This window comes from Cupressus sempervirens, chromosome 10, assembly GCF_028749045.1.
Source record: "Cupressus sempervirens isolate cs-2001-9-10 chromosome 10, ASM2874904v1, whole genome shotgun sequence".
Classification (NCBI taxonomy): domain Eukaryota; kingdom Viridiplantae; phylum Streptophyta; class Pinopsida; order Cupressales; family Cupressaceae; genus Cupressus; species Cupressus sempervirens.
This window is the reverse complement of record NC_143127.1, coordinates 195235488-195254739: the sequence shown is the minus strand read 5'-3', so window position 1 is coordinate 195254739 and position 19252 is coordinate 195235488. Positions and strand designations below refer to the sequence as shown.

The window sequence follows — 19252 nt, the reverse complement described above, 5'->3', positions numbered from 1 at the left end:
CCTCCTCTAGCTCAATGATCTGCTCAAACCCTCTATCTGGTGGAATACTTGGGGGTAAATCCTCAAATACCCTCCTATTTTTGTCAAGCCCCGTCTAGATGTCACAATGGTACTGTTGTCCTGTATCTTGTGTTTCCTTAGAAGAGATGAAACACTGTGTCGCCCACTCGATATCATCATGCCTCAAAATGGCTTCCATCCTATGAGTTGTTATCAAACTAGGCTCCCTTTTTGGCATAACCTTGAAAACCACCTATCGGCCATCTTGTAAGAACTCCAACTACATCTTCTCATCCTATGGTCTATAACTACTGTCTCCCCAACATGGCATCTAGTCCATCTAAATCCACTACATAAATATTTGTCTCAAGAAGAAAATCATCAAAATGAATTGGAAGTCCTGAACCCTTCCCTGCACATCTCAATCTCTCACCTCCTACCACCCTAAACTCAAACTCAGGTATGTCGTCAATCTATAACCTCCTCTTGGTAACCCATCATGAGCATATGAAGTTATGTGAGGCACCTGTATCCAAGAGACAAATAATACATTGTCCTCTAACAATTCCTTTCAAACGAAAGGGGTGTCTCGTGGGATCGCTAGAGAGTGATGCTATGATAGGACGCTGCCCTTGGGTACCTTCCTTCTTCTTCCCTCTAGGTGGTCAATCCTTGTTCTCCTCCTCATCACTGCCATCGGCATCGCTGCCTTCCTATTGCTCATCCTCCACTAAAAGTACCTCTACATAATGTATCTTGCCCTTGCCAAGGCATCTATGATCCGGCGTCCATGGCTCTCTGCAAGTACAGCATAGCTTCTTCCTCCTAAGTTCATTTGGTGTCTCAAAGTCCATCCTAGGAGGTGTAGCCTTATGCTGGGTTTTGTACTTTTGTAAAGAAGAGGTCCCTTTATACGTCTTCTTAGGAGGTTGTAATATCGAAGAGGGTGACTCTAGATCGTGTGCGATCTTAATAACATCATCCAGAGTGTTTGGTTTAAGTACCTTAACCAAACCTCTATATCTGTCATGCAAACCCTTCGTGAACAGCATTACCTTACGTTGGTTTGTCATGTCAAGAACCATCACCGAGATCCGCTAAAACTCATCAATGAAATCATCTAGAGATCCGCCCTGTTATAGTTGTGCCAAATCCCTATAATAAACCTCCATATCCTTCATGTCAAATCGAGTAATCAGCTTAGAGCTGAAAGTCTCATATGATTTAATGAGACCATAATCCTATGTAACCAACCCGTGGTGCCACCAATCATATGTCGCTCCCTCTAAGTGCATCGTAGCAAATCTGATCGCTTCTATCTCTAAAATAGGTTTAAGAGTAGGTACGTGTCTCACTAGTGAATCCAAGCTCTCGCAGATGCCTTACTATTGCCATCAAAAGTGAGGAGAGATAATTTGTTCATAGCATGCTTTAGGTCTCTGTTTGGTGCTCTAGGCCTCCTATCCTGTTGTTGTCTATCTGACTCCCATTTTTTATTTAGATATTGGACAAAGGACATTTTGTTTAATAGGATCAAGAAACAAATCCTATTCATCATACATTACCATAACATTGTCCGGTAATAAATTTGGTGTTGTTGGTGGTGTTGCCTCTTCTTCTGCATTAAACATTGGCATTAAAGGCCCGTCAGTGTTACGTGTGGTAGCCCTAACAGCTCGGGGTGATCCAGCTACACTATTACCTCCACTATGATGGCTCGGAGCTCTCTTATTAACAAGAGCTAATTGTTGTATATTAATTGCAAGTTGTTGAAGCGCATCAACTATGTTATTTTGCCCATCTCTAATAGCCCATAATGTTTCCCTTACTTCCCTATCCTGTTCAGTTTCATTATGTGCCATTTGAATGTTGTTTAGCTGTTCTGCCTGTGCAAAATGATCAACCTATTTAGTTTGTTCAGTTTGTTCACTTGTTCCAAAAATCAATTCGTCATCCATGGTATAGATATCTTCAATATCAATTAGTTTAGAAGACCCTGCTTGTTCCGATTGGAGAAAACTGAATTATAAAAAAATTTCTTCATACCCCACTGTCATTTTACTTCCAGTTTAACCCACAGGATGGCAAGACCTATGGCTCTAATACCACTATAATAATCTCCACTGGATTCACTCAGAATTATCGAACTTTGGCTACAAACATTTCATCATACAGTTGCTATATGAACTAGTCTTTAAGCAAAATATGATGGCATTTCCAATTTACTATCTCTTAGAACTAATATTGATAAGTGGATATACCAATCAATCTTACTCAAAACTCAATTAAATACAAAACCAATAACGTGACCACAATAAAATGCCAACGTTTCTTATAAAAGATTTACTAAATTTATGGCAGAATTACATCTCGTATACAAGATAATATTGTGCAAAATTAAGCAATTACAAGGGGGTATGTAATGATAGACCCCTGAATTTCTATGTATGCCAATAGGGTCATCAGGACCTGAAATGGAGATATGACCCGACATCACTACCAAGATTCATGCGAGTTTGCCATCTACCAATGCACATTGTGCCCAACTCCACCGCACTGTAGTTCCATCACATCTTCCAGGTCTTATGTCATTACAGTCATGGTTACTACTAAAGACCTGTGAATGCCTAACCCGACTTGTTACTGGTACAAGTCGCGAACCATTGTCATATATCGAACCGTTTAGGTATCACATTACCTGTGAGATTTACTTCTACAAGTATCTTTGTTTTGTTCGCTTGAGATGAAATCCATCTACTACTATCCCTTTGCTCCGATAGATATTAGCCAATCTTTGACTGTTGCTCACGCCCAGTATCCAAAGTACGTTCCCAGATTATACTCAATCTACTCTATGGAATTCAATATCAAAAACCTGTTACTAGTTGTGCATTCCAAAATGGATCCACTCACTATTATCTCAAAACCTATACGTGAATACTAGGATTGCATCTAGTATCACAACTTTCTTAAGGGATTTCGTCCTTAAGAATAATCTAGTCACACTTTAAACGACATTAGGATTTGAAGAATTATCATAGATTCATCCGTTGTGTCTCTCCCAAGACAGAGTCTCTTATTTATAACCTCGAAGTGAGGGAAAAGTGTTGGAATAAGAGATGTGAGATAGAACACCAATTTTGTCTTCTAGTCACTTAAGTCACTTTACAAAGTGAATGCCTTAATAAAAAACAAAGTAACTTTATTAAGGAACTTTAATACATTAAATAACAAACTTAAGACAAATCTTCCCTTGTGACTGGCAGGCATCCTTACTGATAATGTCGTTAATCTATCCGGATGTGGAGATAGATTCACCAAACACCAAAAGAACTAGCGCAAAAGAGGGGGCATGACAGACAAGCAAAATCTAAGAGGGGGGACTATGATATCCCTGTCAAAACAAGGTCCATATAATTAGAATATAGATAAATAATAATAAAATAGTTATGATTTATTATAATCATACTATAACATTGCATAATATATTACTATTAAAATATGAGAATTAAATTACATTTAGATTAATAATATATAAAGTAAATATATTATGCAATAGTATTATTAGTATTAATAATAAAAAATATAATTTATATTATTAATATATTATAATTTATAGCTATTAATATAATATATGTAGTTAATTATATTCTTATTATAATATAATTTATGAGAGGACATGACAGAATGAATATATATAGAGAATATTAACATTGAAAAATCATCATCCTGATATACTAAAATAAGAAAATATGGAAGGAAAGATTTTTAAAATGGATTTTGCAAAGCAAATTGGAATTAATTATTCAATGTCCTCACAAGGGACATTACAATAATAATGAAATCAAAATTAAATATATGTTATGTCGTACTACATGTGTGTGGGCACACATACTACATACATATGTGTGTACATTAACATACTTAATCACTAAGACAATTAAGAGGATAGGTTTGTTTTATAAAAGGAAGATGGAGCAAAACCTCACAATGTAGGAGGAAAGAGCCAAGACGCGGTAAGGACATATATCATGAAACCTTGAGTGAGAAGTCCTAAGATTGATATGAAGATGTGTTATGTAAACCTTTTGGGGCTTACTTGTACATTGGTGTGCAAGTACCCTAAGGGCAAGAAAATTCCCAACCTTCTTAATGTTGATGTTTACAAGAGAAGTATTAAGGCTAAGTATGTATTATGAATCAATAATTGTTTCTTAACTTAATCTGATTTAAATGCATAGTGATGTATGTTAATCATTGGAAATTAGGAACATCACAAATTGCACAGCAACGTTCCTAGTAGGAAATATTACAAATTGCCATTTCCTAAGTATGTATTATGAATCAATAATTGTTTCTTAACTTAATCTGATTTAAATGCATAGTGATGTATGTTAATCATTGGGAATTAGGAACATCACAAATTGCACAGCAACGTTCCTAGTAGGAAATATTACAAATTGCCATTTCCAAGCACAATACAAACCCTAGTTGGGAATTTTATTGGGAAATCTAGTAGAGCCCTACTTGGGGACAATAAAAAATGGTATCACTTAAGGCAAATCAAGGAAGATCTAAGATGGGGACATGTATTAGAGCTTTGATCCTGCCATCCTGCAGGGTAAAAGATGAAACAAGAAATCCTTCTAGTCAATAAGAAGGTATTTAACAATGCATTGATTGCCTATATACTTCGTGTATGCTTCGTGTCTACATACATCTATGTGTATGCTTCGTGTGTTTCAGATATTAATGTCTATATTTCATATTTTCAAGTGTATGCTTCGCATGCAATTCTACTTAGGTTGATGTATAGAAATAGAAAAACTAAGGGTGAAGAAAAAAAACTGAATCCAAGGCATGCTGTTATGCAAACATGATTTTTTGGCAAGTTCAATTGACAACATTGTGAGATGGCCAAGATCGTTGTCTCTAGAAGTTAAAAGAATACTCGTCTTAGAATTGCAAACCTTACAAATTCACAATGCATTGGCTAATATCAGATTTGCACAACAAAGGCAACCCATATTGAAAGACTCATATAAAAAATTGGCATCGCTTTAGGACAAGCAATACTTTGGAAGGCCAGAAGGTAATGTCCCCTTCCTGAAACAGTATCAAATAAATTAATAATAAATAATAATGAAAGTAAAATATAAAAAATATAAAAAGAGAAACAATAATAAAGTAAAATAAAATATATAATTTAATTACAAGTTAATTATTACTCTAATTATAAATTGTCTCACAATGGTTACACTATAGATTACAAGTAGTCGAGTCAATTAGTCAAAAGATGTTAAATAACCAATAAAGATAAGGCAATTTACTCAAGCTTCATATTACTATGGAAGCTTACATAACCGTTTGAGAATATAATTACCAGCCAATTACTTAGAGATTCTTATTATAATAATAGATAGTTTCTATTATCTCTGATTAGTATCTATTGGTTATCTATTGTAATCTTCTGTAAATATTAGAATGTTTCTAATATTTAGTTTCTTGTTTCTAGAATAGAATGTTTTTATTCTTTACGATTGATTCTTAAGGAAACATCATACAGTCTCTTGTATAAATTGATCTCTTAATTATTGTTAATGACAAGCAAATATTTTATTAAAGTCAACACTAATTTTTTTCAAAAATAATTATAATTTCTTGGTTGAAATTACCTACCTTTTATTTTTTAAATTATTGCTTCCAACTCTCTATAATCTGACTAGGGTTTCCGTTCTGAGAGATCTGAATTCGCCGACTTCTGGTTTGATTCTACAACCGATTTCTATCCAGATCTGTCTATTTTTATTTTTGCACATTTCCGCCATTTTTGGAAGCCAAGGCCGTTATTGTTCAAAACCCTAATTTTTTGTACAAGATCAAAAAAATTACAAATTCTTGGTGGGTTTTTTGAGAGAGCTCAATTGGTTTGTCAAATTTTTTGGGTGCCTCAATTTTTGAGCCAATCGATCCAAAAATCGACAACATATTCTTTCTAGGTTTTTCAAGCTCTCTTCTGGGTCACCCTTCAAATTTTCTAAGTCTCTACTTTTTGAGGGTTGCATGTACTTGCATGTGCTACTTTACCATGCAAAGTCTCGTATTTTGGCTCCCTTGAAAATTTTGGTGGGTTTTCATGATATTTTCCCTCAAAAAATAAACATGATTGGTTTTCATATTTTTTCCCTAAAAAAATTCTCATGGATTTTTATAAATTTTCCCTTAAAATTTTCTGATTCTATAATTTGCAAAGTTGTGTGAGATTCCTTTGTGGGTTTGTAATTTTTTCCTCAGAAATTATCTGTTAGGTTTTACCATTTTCCCTATAAAAAAAAAATGAAGCTTTGTAATGTTGGGTTTTGATTTATTTTTCACCTCAAAAATCAAGTTAGGTTTTGATTGATTTTTTCACCACAAAAACCATGTTGGGTTTTGATTGATTTTTCACCTCAAAAATCATATTGGATTTTGATTGTTTTTCACCTCAAAAATCATCTTGGATTTTGATTGATTTTTCACCACAAAAATCATGTTGCGTTTTGATTGATTTTTCACCTAAAAAATCACGACTTTTTGCAGTTTGTTTGAAGCATTATGCTCATATACAAAGTTTTGGAGCATTATCCAAAGTACCATCAGCAAACATCCTTTGCTCCAGATTCAAAAGGCTCGAAAGAAAAACATTCAATGCAACTATTGCCACAAGTTTGGGCACAAGAAGGTCAAATGTCAGAAGCACTTAGCTACCCTATCTAAGCAATCTAGTTCACAGCCCACAGCGAACAGTGCAGTGCACCTTGAGCAGACAGAATCTGCCTTTTACGCTTTTTTACAGCTTCGTGCTCTAGATAGATTATCCATTAAGGGAGGGTATTACAACAATAGATAGTTTCTATTATCTTTGCTTAGTATCTAATGGTTATCTATTGTAATCTTATGCAAATATTAGAATGTTTCTAATATTTAGTTTTATGTTTCTAGAATAGAATGCTTTTATTCTTTACAATTGTTTCTTAAGGAAAAATCGTTCATCTCTTGTATAAATTGATCTCTTGATCACTATTAATAACAAGCAAATATTTTCCAATTACTTCATAATTATTATAATGTGACAGAATATTCAAGTAGGGGTTCTTCAGCAATGAGGTGTATGTATTATGATTTCTGTGAAATTACATCATATTAAATAAAACTTGTGTATCAAAATTGTCTAAGATACGTAATAATCATATAATGACGCAAACATCAATGCAAATCATGATCATTTATGTCTGTACCAATTACTCTCGCTATCCCAAAGAGAATTCATTTTTCATTTATACCATAAATCAAAAAATATATATTGTATGGCACAAACCTTTAAGACTGCACCCACAGTGCCAGCTTCCTTGCTTGCATCTGGAAATTGAAAAACTGCCATATGCCTATGAGGATCAAATTGCTCATCTATTGGATCAAACCTCTCAATTCCATATTTCTTAAACACCTGGAGTCCATCCCAATATTATTAGAATAAACATCTGCCATAAAACCTTACTATTTCAAATCTCATGAATGCTTAGATTGCAAACTTCCTGAAACAATTAATACATGTTAACTTTAGAACATAAGAGAGTTAAGGCCAGGAAAATTAGGTTACATCAGATAATTGTTTTTCTGTCATCTCCACTCCTTCTAGAAGTGTTTTCAGAAGTGCTGCTGCACCATTTGAATCTTTTGAGGCATCCAACTTGCTAAAGCTTTCTTTTGCAACAGATGAAGCTCTTCCCAAATTATCTGCAACATCTAACAAGCTCTTGGCAAAGCTCTGCAATGCAATAAATAATAAGAATACGGCAGCAGTAGAGATCAGTTTACTATATTACAAAATAATAAAGCAGTAAGAGGTGTCAATTTACCATATCTACTTCTATTAGTAGAACTCAAAATGTAGAATCAATCAAAACAATGTAAGCCCAAAATGCTGACTCTCCATTTACTGTATCCCTATAAATTGGCAATAATAGGCACCTGTATTGCAAACTTTTTTGAGTTTTCTGCATCACGTCTTGTTCTATCCATGACATTCTCAACTTCTGCATAGCTCCGAAGAACCTTCTCCTGCATTGACTGAATTTCTTTGTGTTTAACCTTCAATTGTTCTTCTTTCTCCTCTACAAGCCGAATCAAATCCTCTGTAGTAAGTTCCATATCTTCATCTGAATCTGATTCTGATTCTGACTCATTTTTCTTCACATTATTCTTGGGCTCTGCCCGTGCTCTCTTTACAGCTTCCGCTTTTCCTACTGAGCCTGGTTGTTTTTGATTGACAGGGTCAACAGGCTCCTCTCCTTTATTCCCCATTGAAGACTCTGTTGATGAATCTGTATTTGATTCCTTTTGTGACAAATCAGGTGATGTAACAGAGGAGAAAAAAGATAACTTCTGAGTTAAAAAAGCAGGCTGAGGTCGAGAGAAGGCTTGAATTGTTTCACAGGAACCCAACAGCAACTGCACATGATATTAACTTTGGTAAACATGCAGAGAAAATATAAGAACATGGCATAAACACATATTGCTTAATATTTCCTATTCTGATTTGAATTTTTGCAAATATCAGACCAAATGTGTAGCTCAAGAAATACTTGAATCCAAATGCTATATGATATAATCATGATATAAATATGCTAATCACCATATTCCCATCTTAAATATAAACATTATTTCACGATATATTACTGTTATTAAATGCTGCCAAACTATTATCTACTTTCTGCAAGATAATCAAAAAAATTATAGCCTAGTCACTATCCTAACTTCTAAGTACACACTTTTCAGAAGAAAAACATACACATCTATCTGAGATACCCACACTTCTGTTGATGTAACTGAAAGCACAGGTGACAAGCTTTCAAGCTCAATAAGATGCAATGAAATAAACCCCTAAAAGTATCGTAAATGAGCAAGGCGATTAAAGAAAAAAAAGAATTCCAAAAAGGCATATTTATGAAAAGTAAAATCACCATTGTAGCAATAATCTTGGTTGGAAAATTATCTCTATTCATACAGAAGTTTAGCACACAACAGTACTGCAATATACTACCAATTACATTGCACTATTTTGATAAATTTTATTAAAGGAACAAAGTTCCATCAAATATGACCACACAAAATGCACATGACTGCAATCTTCTACTTTATTGCAGATGTAAATAAAGAACAACTCATCTTAACCAACATGTAAAAGCTGATTTCCACAGTGGCTGAGAACTTGATGCATTAAGACCATTGTCTACAATATTTATTTAATGATCACAAATCAGCATTTTACCATTGGGATGGCTTTTTGTCCCAGTCACATAGGGTTTCATTGACTCAGATATTAGTAGCTTCAATGTATCTTCACACCACACTATCATTGATGCTATAGACTTTGAAAGACATTTTCCATCTTAACATTTGTCAGTGCATCAACCTCAAGAACTTGAGTTTCTTAAAAGGCACTTTATGTATTAGAACTCATGACTATCTATCGTGCTCTGGCACAGTTAATATAGTCATCTGTAAAATGCTAGTCAAAGTACAACTGAGTTTAACACAAAGGCCCTTAATATTTCTGGACCCACAGTTAGATGATTTTCAGCACCATATTTGAATGAGATGGGGACAAATCCATAGATTAAAGCACATCAACATGACATCTATCCATTGATACAAAGGATATTATTATCTTCTTCTTTCTGAAACTCTGAGGATATTATCTCAAGCAGTTTAAAAAGTCTTTTGAGAGTCCATCTAGTTTAGACACCAAATTTTGCAAGACCAAATTCATGATTGCCAGTATTCTCATACGCTATATTTTAATTTTGTCTTCAAGTACTACTAAGTAGAAATTGAAATTCTTATATATACCTTGATGTCTAATCATAAGGTTCTTGGCTTTAATAGATGTCCTATAAAGCTTAAATGTTTTGAAGGCTGTGTATTCTTGCATCTTTGAGTGAGTTTGTTCTTGCAAGCTCTTTCTAGAACTAGATAAATTTTTAGACAACCTGTAACACCTTGTCTGCTCAGAAAAAGAGATGGGTCCACTACGAAAGTACCATCATAAAGTGATGTGACGGAAGGACAGATGCTGTTTAGCATGCCATGATCTATACCTGCTGAGAGATCACTTGCCACATTTCATTATTGTGGGTATGTGCATTGAGTTGAAGCTGGGTGACAAGTGCCATGGGGACTAATTTTACATTAGTCTCACCAAGACAACACACCTTCCATGAGAAAATTACAGGGAAGTGTCTCCATAGTATCTTCCATATTGCTAAGCCCCTCTTTTGGCAAATTATAGACTTGATACTGGGTGAAGAATTTCTGAAATCGAAACACCATTATCATTCCAACGTAGACATTGCTTTGACCTTTATGGCTTGGGGAGTAGAATTGAGCTCAAAGGAGACGTATTGAGGGCTACTAAAGAATGTGTGAGGCCAGCGTGGTGTGGCAGGATGTCCGCCATCCTAGAAATAACCGAATCTAGAATAGGCGTTCGGACTTGCCATGACGATTGAAGCCAATCTGCCTGTCCAAAGACACGAGTGCAACCGTTTCTCATCTGGAGTGATTCTGAAAATCAGAGCTGAGGCGCAAATTGGTTGGGATTCGTTAAAGAATTTCCTGAATGTCCGAGAGCTACAGCATAAAAAGGGGCGACTGTAACAGGATAATGCACATGGAAAAAGGGTCAAGTTCGGCCCGAAGGACTGCTGGTTCAACAATCTGATAGGGAAGAAGCGGTAGAACTAGCTGGTGCGGCCATTCCAAGTGGCTTTTTGCTTCTTTTTCACTCTCTTTGATTGTTACAGTTTAGGGTTTGTTGATAACTCCAGTGTAACCAGTGCAAGAGGCTTTTTGTTCATAACTGTAAATTTTAAGGGTCTAGTTGGTTTTTTGGCCACTAGTAAATTTTGGTTGCATGCCCATGATTGTTCATTGTTCTTCAGCAAGTTATGTTTAGTGCCTCAAAAAAGGTTGGCAGGATGCATCAAGGTGGTGGGGTTTCTGTTCACTCTACATTTAGTCTTTCCTGCTAAAAACATGCTTGAAATGTAGTTTCTCTTATTTTAATTAATTGATCATATATTACCAATCAAAAAGAAAATTAAATGAATGATGCTTGAATGGTTGATGTTTAAATAAATGACGCTTGGTTGCTTGATGTTTGAATAATTGATGCTTGGATGCTTGATGTTTGAATTATTTGTAATGTCCCCTGGTGGCTTCGGACTTAGTTAATACCAATTTAACACAAATTTGATATTTATGTCCTCAGCTAAATGGACAAAGATGTAGTGATTCAATCTAAAGGCATTTTAAATAAAAAGAATTATTAATTCAGTTAGAGAGATTCCATGCCAACCTTATTACTACATCGATTTGATGAGGTAATTGGCATATAATAAAGGTGCTTAGAGACCAATTACAACGGCACCCCTCAAAGTTTACAGATCCAAGCCCATATAAGCCCATATCCGATCTTGCCAGTTGCCCTCAAGGCTTCCGGGACACTGAACCCTACCCTGTGTTGGGAGTAATACTATTGATTGGATTTAGACAAGCCACTCCTTGAAAACCCCTTTCTCCTCCCTTCTCAGTTACATGAATGGTAATAAGTTGAGCATGCATGTGTATATGTAAGTAAGCATATTAATTAAATGTAGAAAAACACATTAGTTAAATGTAAACAAACATATTAATTAAGTGTCGATGTTCTGGTATCATTTATTTATAAATTAGCCAATATACCAGCAGGTTGTATATACCACACAATAGCTCAACTGCTGCTGGTTTCAGACTTACAGTCTAAAACGGCTTTTCTAGTAGACTGAGATTACCTCTGCTTTGTACACATTGCAATTATTATTTCTGCTATAACCAGTTAAGTAAATTATTATTTCTGTTGAGTCTTTGATCATTCCCCTTCATCTTCCTTATCGATCCCTGATCCCAGTTGAAATGATGGGACATCCTAAAATATTACTGTGAAACAAAGGGTTGTAATTATTGAGGCACATCTAATGTCGTTGGGGTGATAGCTGTCTTAACATGACTTTTCTTTAAGTAATTTAATTGCTATTCAATTAATCAAATATTTCACTAATCACAGATTAGTCAGCTCCTTAAACTATATTGTGTTGGCATAATGATGAAGTTGGAGAGATTGTTGGCACCAGAAAGCATTAAGTATCAAAGTAGTGTTGTCATTGTTGGCAACAAAGCATTCTGAAGGTGATGGATCAGTCATATCAGTAGAAGATTGGATTGGACAAATGAAACTGACAAGTGTTCAGTATACCAGTGAAAAGATAGCCAGTTATAGATAAATGATCAGCAATGGAGATTTGGATGTTTCAGAGTGTGTGGTTGATATGGAAGCATCACAAGTCATATCAGTCTATATCTAGAGTCACATCAGCCAGTTTGCAATATTGGCAAAGATTTGATGAGGTGAACCAGTGACAACAGTTAGAACTGAGTACTGGCAGGGTTAATCGTTTTAAATCAGCAATCCAGTCAAATCAAAGTCAAAGTATGGAGTAATTATTGGTGAATTGATTTGGGCCAACATCTAGGAAGTTGAATTTGTGGATTGGCATGCTCACTTAAGTGTTGTGAAAGCAATTCAAAGCAATGCAATTGAAAAGAAGGGCGTTGGATCTGTCGAGCAGTGAGTGCTAATATCAGATCACTTTACTTGTTGAATCCTAACAGATTGGCAAGCTAAGTCCCTTAACTGGGTCACTCCTAACAAGGTGAGTAGAATCCTAACAGGTCAGAGATAAAATCCTCTAACAAGGCGACTCTCAGAAGGAATCAAATCCCTAAAACGGGCAGATCCTTACAGGTCGTAACTGAGCAATAGATACTCTTAACTGGGAATGCCCCTAACAAAGTGATGCAATGCTCCTAACATAGCAAACTTATTACTGTAATAGTGAGACTTGTGGGTAATAATTCCCACCGGAGTTTTTCTCCCTGACCAAGGGTACATGAAAAAACTTGGTGCTCTTGTGTTGCATTTTGTGGATGCTTGAGTTACTTTGCTTTCATGTTATAGTTTCTATTGCATGTTGGTTATTATGGAAGTTAATTGTAAATTTTCTAGAACTTAATCTCACTGCCTTATAACATTAACAATTGGTACTAAAGCCAAGTTCCCTTGAAGAAGCCTGACAACTTGGAGAAGATCCTTAAGGTAGATACAATGGGATCAGCGAGATCTGTGAGGCAACTTGCAAATCAACTTGCAGAAAACCGAGGATGTTATTGAGCAGTTGAAAGAACAACTCAAGAAATCAAGAGATAAGAGAAAATAACTCTGTCATCAGCTAGAAGCATATAGCAATAGTTAATCTGAGGAATCTGAAGTTTTGGAAGTTGTCATTGGAGAATAAGCAACTGCATAAAGAAAAGAAGAATATCAAGAGAGAGTTGCAAGCTTTGTCCATAAAGATGGATCAAGAAATGGAAGCAAGAAAGGCTGCACAAGAAGCCCTAAAAGCTAAGGAACAAGCCCTGAAAGCTAAGATAGATGAACTTTTCAAATCTGAACAAGAGGTTAGTACTTCGCATGCACATCTCCATGAGAGCAACGAAAAAAAGCAAGAACTCCATATGGATCTTGAAAATCTGACAAGAAGTAATGAAAGTTTGTTGAAGAAGAATGCGAGATTGCAATGTGAGTTTAAGGCTGCAAATGATCTATTGAAGAAGAATAAGAGTTCTGCAAAGCTCGATGAGAAGATCAAGAATCAAAGGATGCATGGAGAGACCTATGGCTTAGGCTATACCAATTATGAAGTTAGTGAGTCTTTCGGAACCCAAAAGGCCCAAAAGGCCAAGCATGATGGCAAGTCTGCACCAAAGATACCCAAAAGTAGTCCTGGTAAGAGAGCTTATAAACCTGCTTGTTTCAATTGTCATGAGGAGGAGCATTCTGCTAATGTGTACAGAAGAAGACCAAGCACTCATACATGTTCTATTTGACATGAAATGGGACATATTGATAGGGTTTGTAGAAATAGGCCTAATGCTTTTGATGGCTATTGTTACAATTGCAACAAGCATGGTCATGGAGTTAATGAGTGCAAGACAAGAGTGAATAATCAAAGATCGCATGTGAACCGACAAAGTCCTTATCAAAATTAGAAACAGTTGAAAGCTACATGCTCACATTGCCACAATGATGGTCGCATGGCCATTAATTGCAGATTGAGAACTAACTGAGGTAATGTTGGACCTTGGAGATCAATAGGAATAGCATGTTTTCATTGTCACAAGATTGGGCACATTGCAAGGTTTTGCAGGTAAAGAAACAAGAAGGCACATCAACTGGTTAGCCAGTCTAATGCTCAAAAAGGTAAGCAGATTGCAACAGTGGAAGAGATCAGAAGCAAGATGAATCAAGTTTGGATGAAAAAAGAAGAGAGATAAAGAAACAAGAAGGCACATCAACTGGTTAGCCGGTCTAATGATCAAAAAGGTAAGCAGATTGCAACAGTGTCGAAGAGAGCAGAAGCAAGATGAATCAAGTTTGGATGAAAAAAGAAGAGAGAAACATCCCAAAGATCTGCATCTTCGCCAGGCATGGAAGATTCATCAGCTAACTAAGGCTACTGTTGGCTTAGGGGGAGCAAACACTGTTGAATCTATTTACAAAACCCCTTATATTATGACCTGTACGATTTATTTGCATATTTAGATGCATAGCGATGTATTGAGCTTGTTGTGAAGTTTTGTTGGATCGCATGAGCTAATAATATATCAGAAGTGAGATTTGTGGAGTTAAATGTTGAAAAGTTATATTCAGCCCGTGAAGAACTAATACCAGCGTGTGAAGGTAGATAAAAGGTGTTCGGAGTTCCATTTTTTATTCACATGTTCAAAGAGAAACATAAGTTGATTGTTTGAGCAACTAACAGCAATCTAAGCGACCAGAAGGAGATTCGCAATGATTTAGTGAAGAATATCAAGTAGTGATCAAGTGTGTTCGACAAAAACCCTTGTTGCAAATTTTAAAAGGTATTTATCAATTCTTGGAGCTTAAATCTGTATTTTTAAAATTGCTACACCTATTGTGATTGATATTGCTAAGAGCGACCCAAGTTCAAGAGACATCCATAGAAATCAACTAAGGATGATCCAGCAGGTGCCTTGTCTAGCGTGCCCTACAAAGTTTTACATGTTGAAGATGTCGCAGCCTAGATTGTTTGGGCAACTAACAGCAATCTAAGCAACCAAAAGGAGATTCGCAATGATTTAGTGAAGAATACCAACTAGTGATCAAGTGTGCTTGACGAAAACCCTTGTTGCAAATTTTAAAAGGTATTTATTGATTCGCTGAGCTTAAATCTGTATTTTGAAATGGCTACATCTATTGTGATTGATATTGCTAAGAGTGACCAGAGTTCAAGAGACATCTATTGAAATCAACTAAGGATGATCTAGCAGGTGCCTTGTCTAGCATGCCCTACAAAGTTTTACATGTTGAAGATGTTGAAGCCCATATTCATTGTAAGCTAGAGAATTTGGGATCTACTACAATCTTTGAGCAACATGAAAAGTTGTGTGACAACTTGGTCCTAAAGGATGAAGACAAGAGGGTTTAAGATAAGGGTTTCACTCATGCTATTCATTTCTTGAAGAACTTTGATGGTGAGCAGGTTAGATATGTTCTCAGTTGTGTACATGATCAGTTGTGCTACCGAAGAGTTATTGACACTAAGAATTGCCCAACAAGATGAAGTCACCCAATTGACTAGACTGAAGTGGGACAAACAAGCAATGACAGTTAATGACATCATTGATCCATAGTAGAAGTTTGCAACAATGGTGATTGGGTATAAGGTATATCACTCAAGCAAAATGAATGGCACTCCAACTACTGCTATTCTTACTACTTACCAGATGATCAAGGAAAATGCAAATTATGATATTTGTGAAGCTATGCAAGAGCAATTTTTTTTAGGTATGGAAAGAAGTAATAAAGATAAGAGGCAACCAATTCATGTATAGTCAAGTACTCATGGACTTGTTCTTCTATTTTTAGAATTTCTTTCCCAGTGTGGAAGTATTACATAGTCATTGAACACACGTCGACAGGAGTATAGATCAAGAATTGCGTTAGGATGCTTAGAAATAATTTCACAAATGATGTAAGGGGCTACTTCAAAAGTTTCCAAAAGGACATGCATCAAAGACCGAACTACATCATACATAGTCGAGAAGTATAAGAACATTGTTTGTTTTATGGTGGACACAGATACATGCCTCATGGATTATGCCTATCCCATATGAGGTGGAACCAAACATGTTAATGATCTATGTAGAAGATTTGTTGTCCAAATCATTACATCAAAGTGTTCCTAGGTCTGGAACTTTTTTAGCCAATTAAACCAACGATTGATTGGGAAGAAGATTAGAAAAGAAGTGGAGCATTTTGCACTAAAGAAAGGTTTCACTAAAGATCATATTAATAAAGCAAGAGCCAAATATGATGCAGAGCAAATTGGCACATTTGGTGCTACATGCGGAGCAGAAAAAGAAGTTGAAGTGGTTTCTGCGACAACTGATAAAGCCCATACTAGTAGGCAAACAAAGAGTCTAATAGTGAAAATTAGAGAAAACCACTCCTCGTGTCAAATTGCTAGTCAAGAGAAAAGGAATCGCAGCTAAGGCTAATAAGTCTGAGCCTTCAAAGGTCAAGAAGGTAGCAAAACCAGTAAAGGTGACTGGTTAGAAGGAAAAGGCACAAAGTGAGAAAGATGTTGACAAGAGTGAAGGGACTAAAACTAAGGAAGGCCAGAAGGAGTTGGAAGGCCAATGGCAAGAAGTCCAGGATAGTTGGTTCCCCTACCATGAAGACTATCAAACTAAACATGAGTAAGTTTGTTTATGTTGGTAAAATTGTTAATAAAGTTAGACTATGGGGTATTTTGGTTAAAGTTAATAAGTATTATGATAAGTTTAATTAAGAGGAACAAAAGCAGTTAGAGGATGTTGTTGTATTCAGCATGAACAAACTAAGTTCAGTTCTAATTGAGTTGCAAGGTCTAATCCCCATATCTCTGTATAATAAGATAGAAGCAAGGTGGTATGTTGCTTTGAAACAAGAAAGCGAAATGATTGAGTATGTTTTGGTTCAATTGCAATCAAAAATGTCCAAGGAGGAAATTAAGGAGTTTCTTGGCAAGACTAGACTAGCCTTTAAGACCAAAAAAAGGTTGACGAGGTTGCTTAATGGTGAGTCTCAATCAATTAGGGATGAGATAGAGATGATATTGGGAAAAAAAAAAAAAAAAAATGGATCTAGAAGAGCCTAACTAGGAAGTGCATGATGTTGAGGACAAGTTGGAACATCATGAGCTAGAGCTTACACATATTGATGAAGCATGGGAGGTGTTAAAGTCACCAAGGATGACATTCCCACCCTAAATGTTCTTGATGAACAAATAGATGACGAGGACTGATTAGGTAGTGGAGAAAGTTATAGCTAGTGATACCACGAGGATTGCATCTACCGGAGAGGAGCAACAGATACCAATAATGGATGTTACAAAAGGTGAGCTGAATGAGGAAGATTAAGCAAATACTGAAGATGTGCAAGTGCAAGGTGAGCAAGGAGAGCAAGCAACAAAGGAAGATACTGCATATAAGGAGAAGGAACAAGAAACAATCGTACAAACCTTATCTTCTCTGAAGAAAAGTGTTGATGAAGAGGATGAAGATAACATACTAGTCATTCAAGGGCCAATTGATACCAGTACCTTGAGCCCCAATGAGCTAAAGGACATTGTTACTCCAATGCAATCTAAGGCAAAAAAGCAAATGATGAAGGCACAAAAGAAAGACACACAAGTGATTCACTCAACAAAAGACCTGCAGTTAGATTTAGTGTCTAAGGTAGATTGTGACACATGTACCACATCAATTGAGCAATTGGATAAATTGGTGAGAACTACAAATGAACAAATGCAAAGTTTAGAAAATGCAGCTATGCATCAAGTCCAAATGGACTATGAAAAGAGGAGATTATAGAAATCGGTTCAATCCATTGCACTTGACAGAGTTACATTGTCAGTTGGTGTGAACCAAGAATGCATCGAAAGAAGGTGATAAGTTACTTGCCACATTTTGTGATTCTTCAAAATTCGTTGTAGATATTGAAAAGAGGAAAGTTGAAACTCAAGAGGGGTTGAAGAAATCGATTGCTAGTTTTGATCTGAGGAGTCATAAGGCCACTACTTTTGGAGCATCAATAGGTATTGTAAACCATAAGTTGAAACCTTAATAGCGGGAGAAGAGAATTGCTAAACTATTTGGGATGCAGAGCAATCTAATTCCAAAAATGGAATTGTTACAAAAAGGCATTTAGGAAGAAGTAGTGTTAGCATTACCAAATACGACTATAGTGTATGCATTAGAGGACTTAGCTTATTGCTAAGAGCTTAGATTGTGACTATAGAGAATCTACAGAAGAATTAGGAGAATAATTTTTAGGTCTTAAAGACCCATTTTGCAGATGTCTTTAGCAGGATCTAAAGTGCATTTTTGTCATTTTTGTATACCTTTCTCATTGTTGTCAAAGGGGAAGTTAGAGGTTGATGAAAAATTGTTTGCTAGGAGTAGAGATCAGTAAATACGTAAAGGGTAGTCATGGAGTCAACCTTTTGCATCATCAGAGAGAGAATCAATTTTGTTGTTGGTCAGAACACATTTTTACCTATATAAATACTTGGCCATTTTTTCACTAAGTGCTAACATCAATGCCAAAGGGGGAGATTGTTGGCATAACAATAAAGTTAGAAAAAGCATGAAGTATCAAAGCATTGTTATCATTGTTGGAAACAAAGCATTCTAAAGGTGATGGATCAGTCATAAAGGTAGAAGATTGGATTGGACAAATGAAAATAACAAGTGTTCAATGTATCGGTGATAGGATAGCCAGTTATAGATAATTGATTAGTGATGAAGATTGTGGATGTTTTAAAGTGTGTGGTTGATATGGAAGCATTATAAGAGTCATCAATCTACGTCTTAAGTCACATTAGCCAATTTGCAATATTAGCAGAGATTTGATGAGGTGAGTTGGTATAGCAATTAGAATAGACTACTGGCAAGGTTAGTTGTTTTGAATTTGCAATCCGATGGAGTCACAGTCAAAGTATGGATTAATTTCTAGGTGAAGAGTTTTGGGTCGACATCTAGAAAGTTG

General features: G+C 35.8%; 1 protein-coding gene across 2 annotated transcripts in view; it reads right to left on the bottom strand.

Moving 5' to 3' along the window:
- The window catches only part of LOC149533312 (grpE protein homolog 2, mitochondrial-like), a 57077-nt gene that overhangs the window by 28075 nt on the left and 9750 nt on the right, over positions 1-19252 (bottom strand). For both annotated transcript variants that reach the window (XM_089803333.1, XM_089803334.1), the window contains exons 2-4: positions 8011-8490; positions 7640-7807; positions 7358-7486 (exon numbers count right to left, since the gene is read on the bottom strand). In XM_089803333.1, the coding sequence (XP_089659459.1) occupies positions 7358-7486; positions 7640-7807; positions 8011-8490 (777 nt within the window). The remainder of the gene's footprint in view (positions 1-7357; positions 7487-7639; positions 7808-8010; positions 8491-19252) is intronic.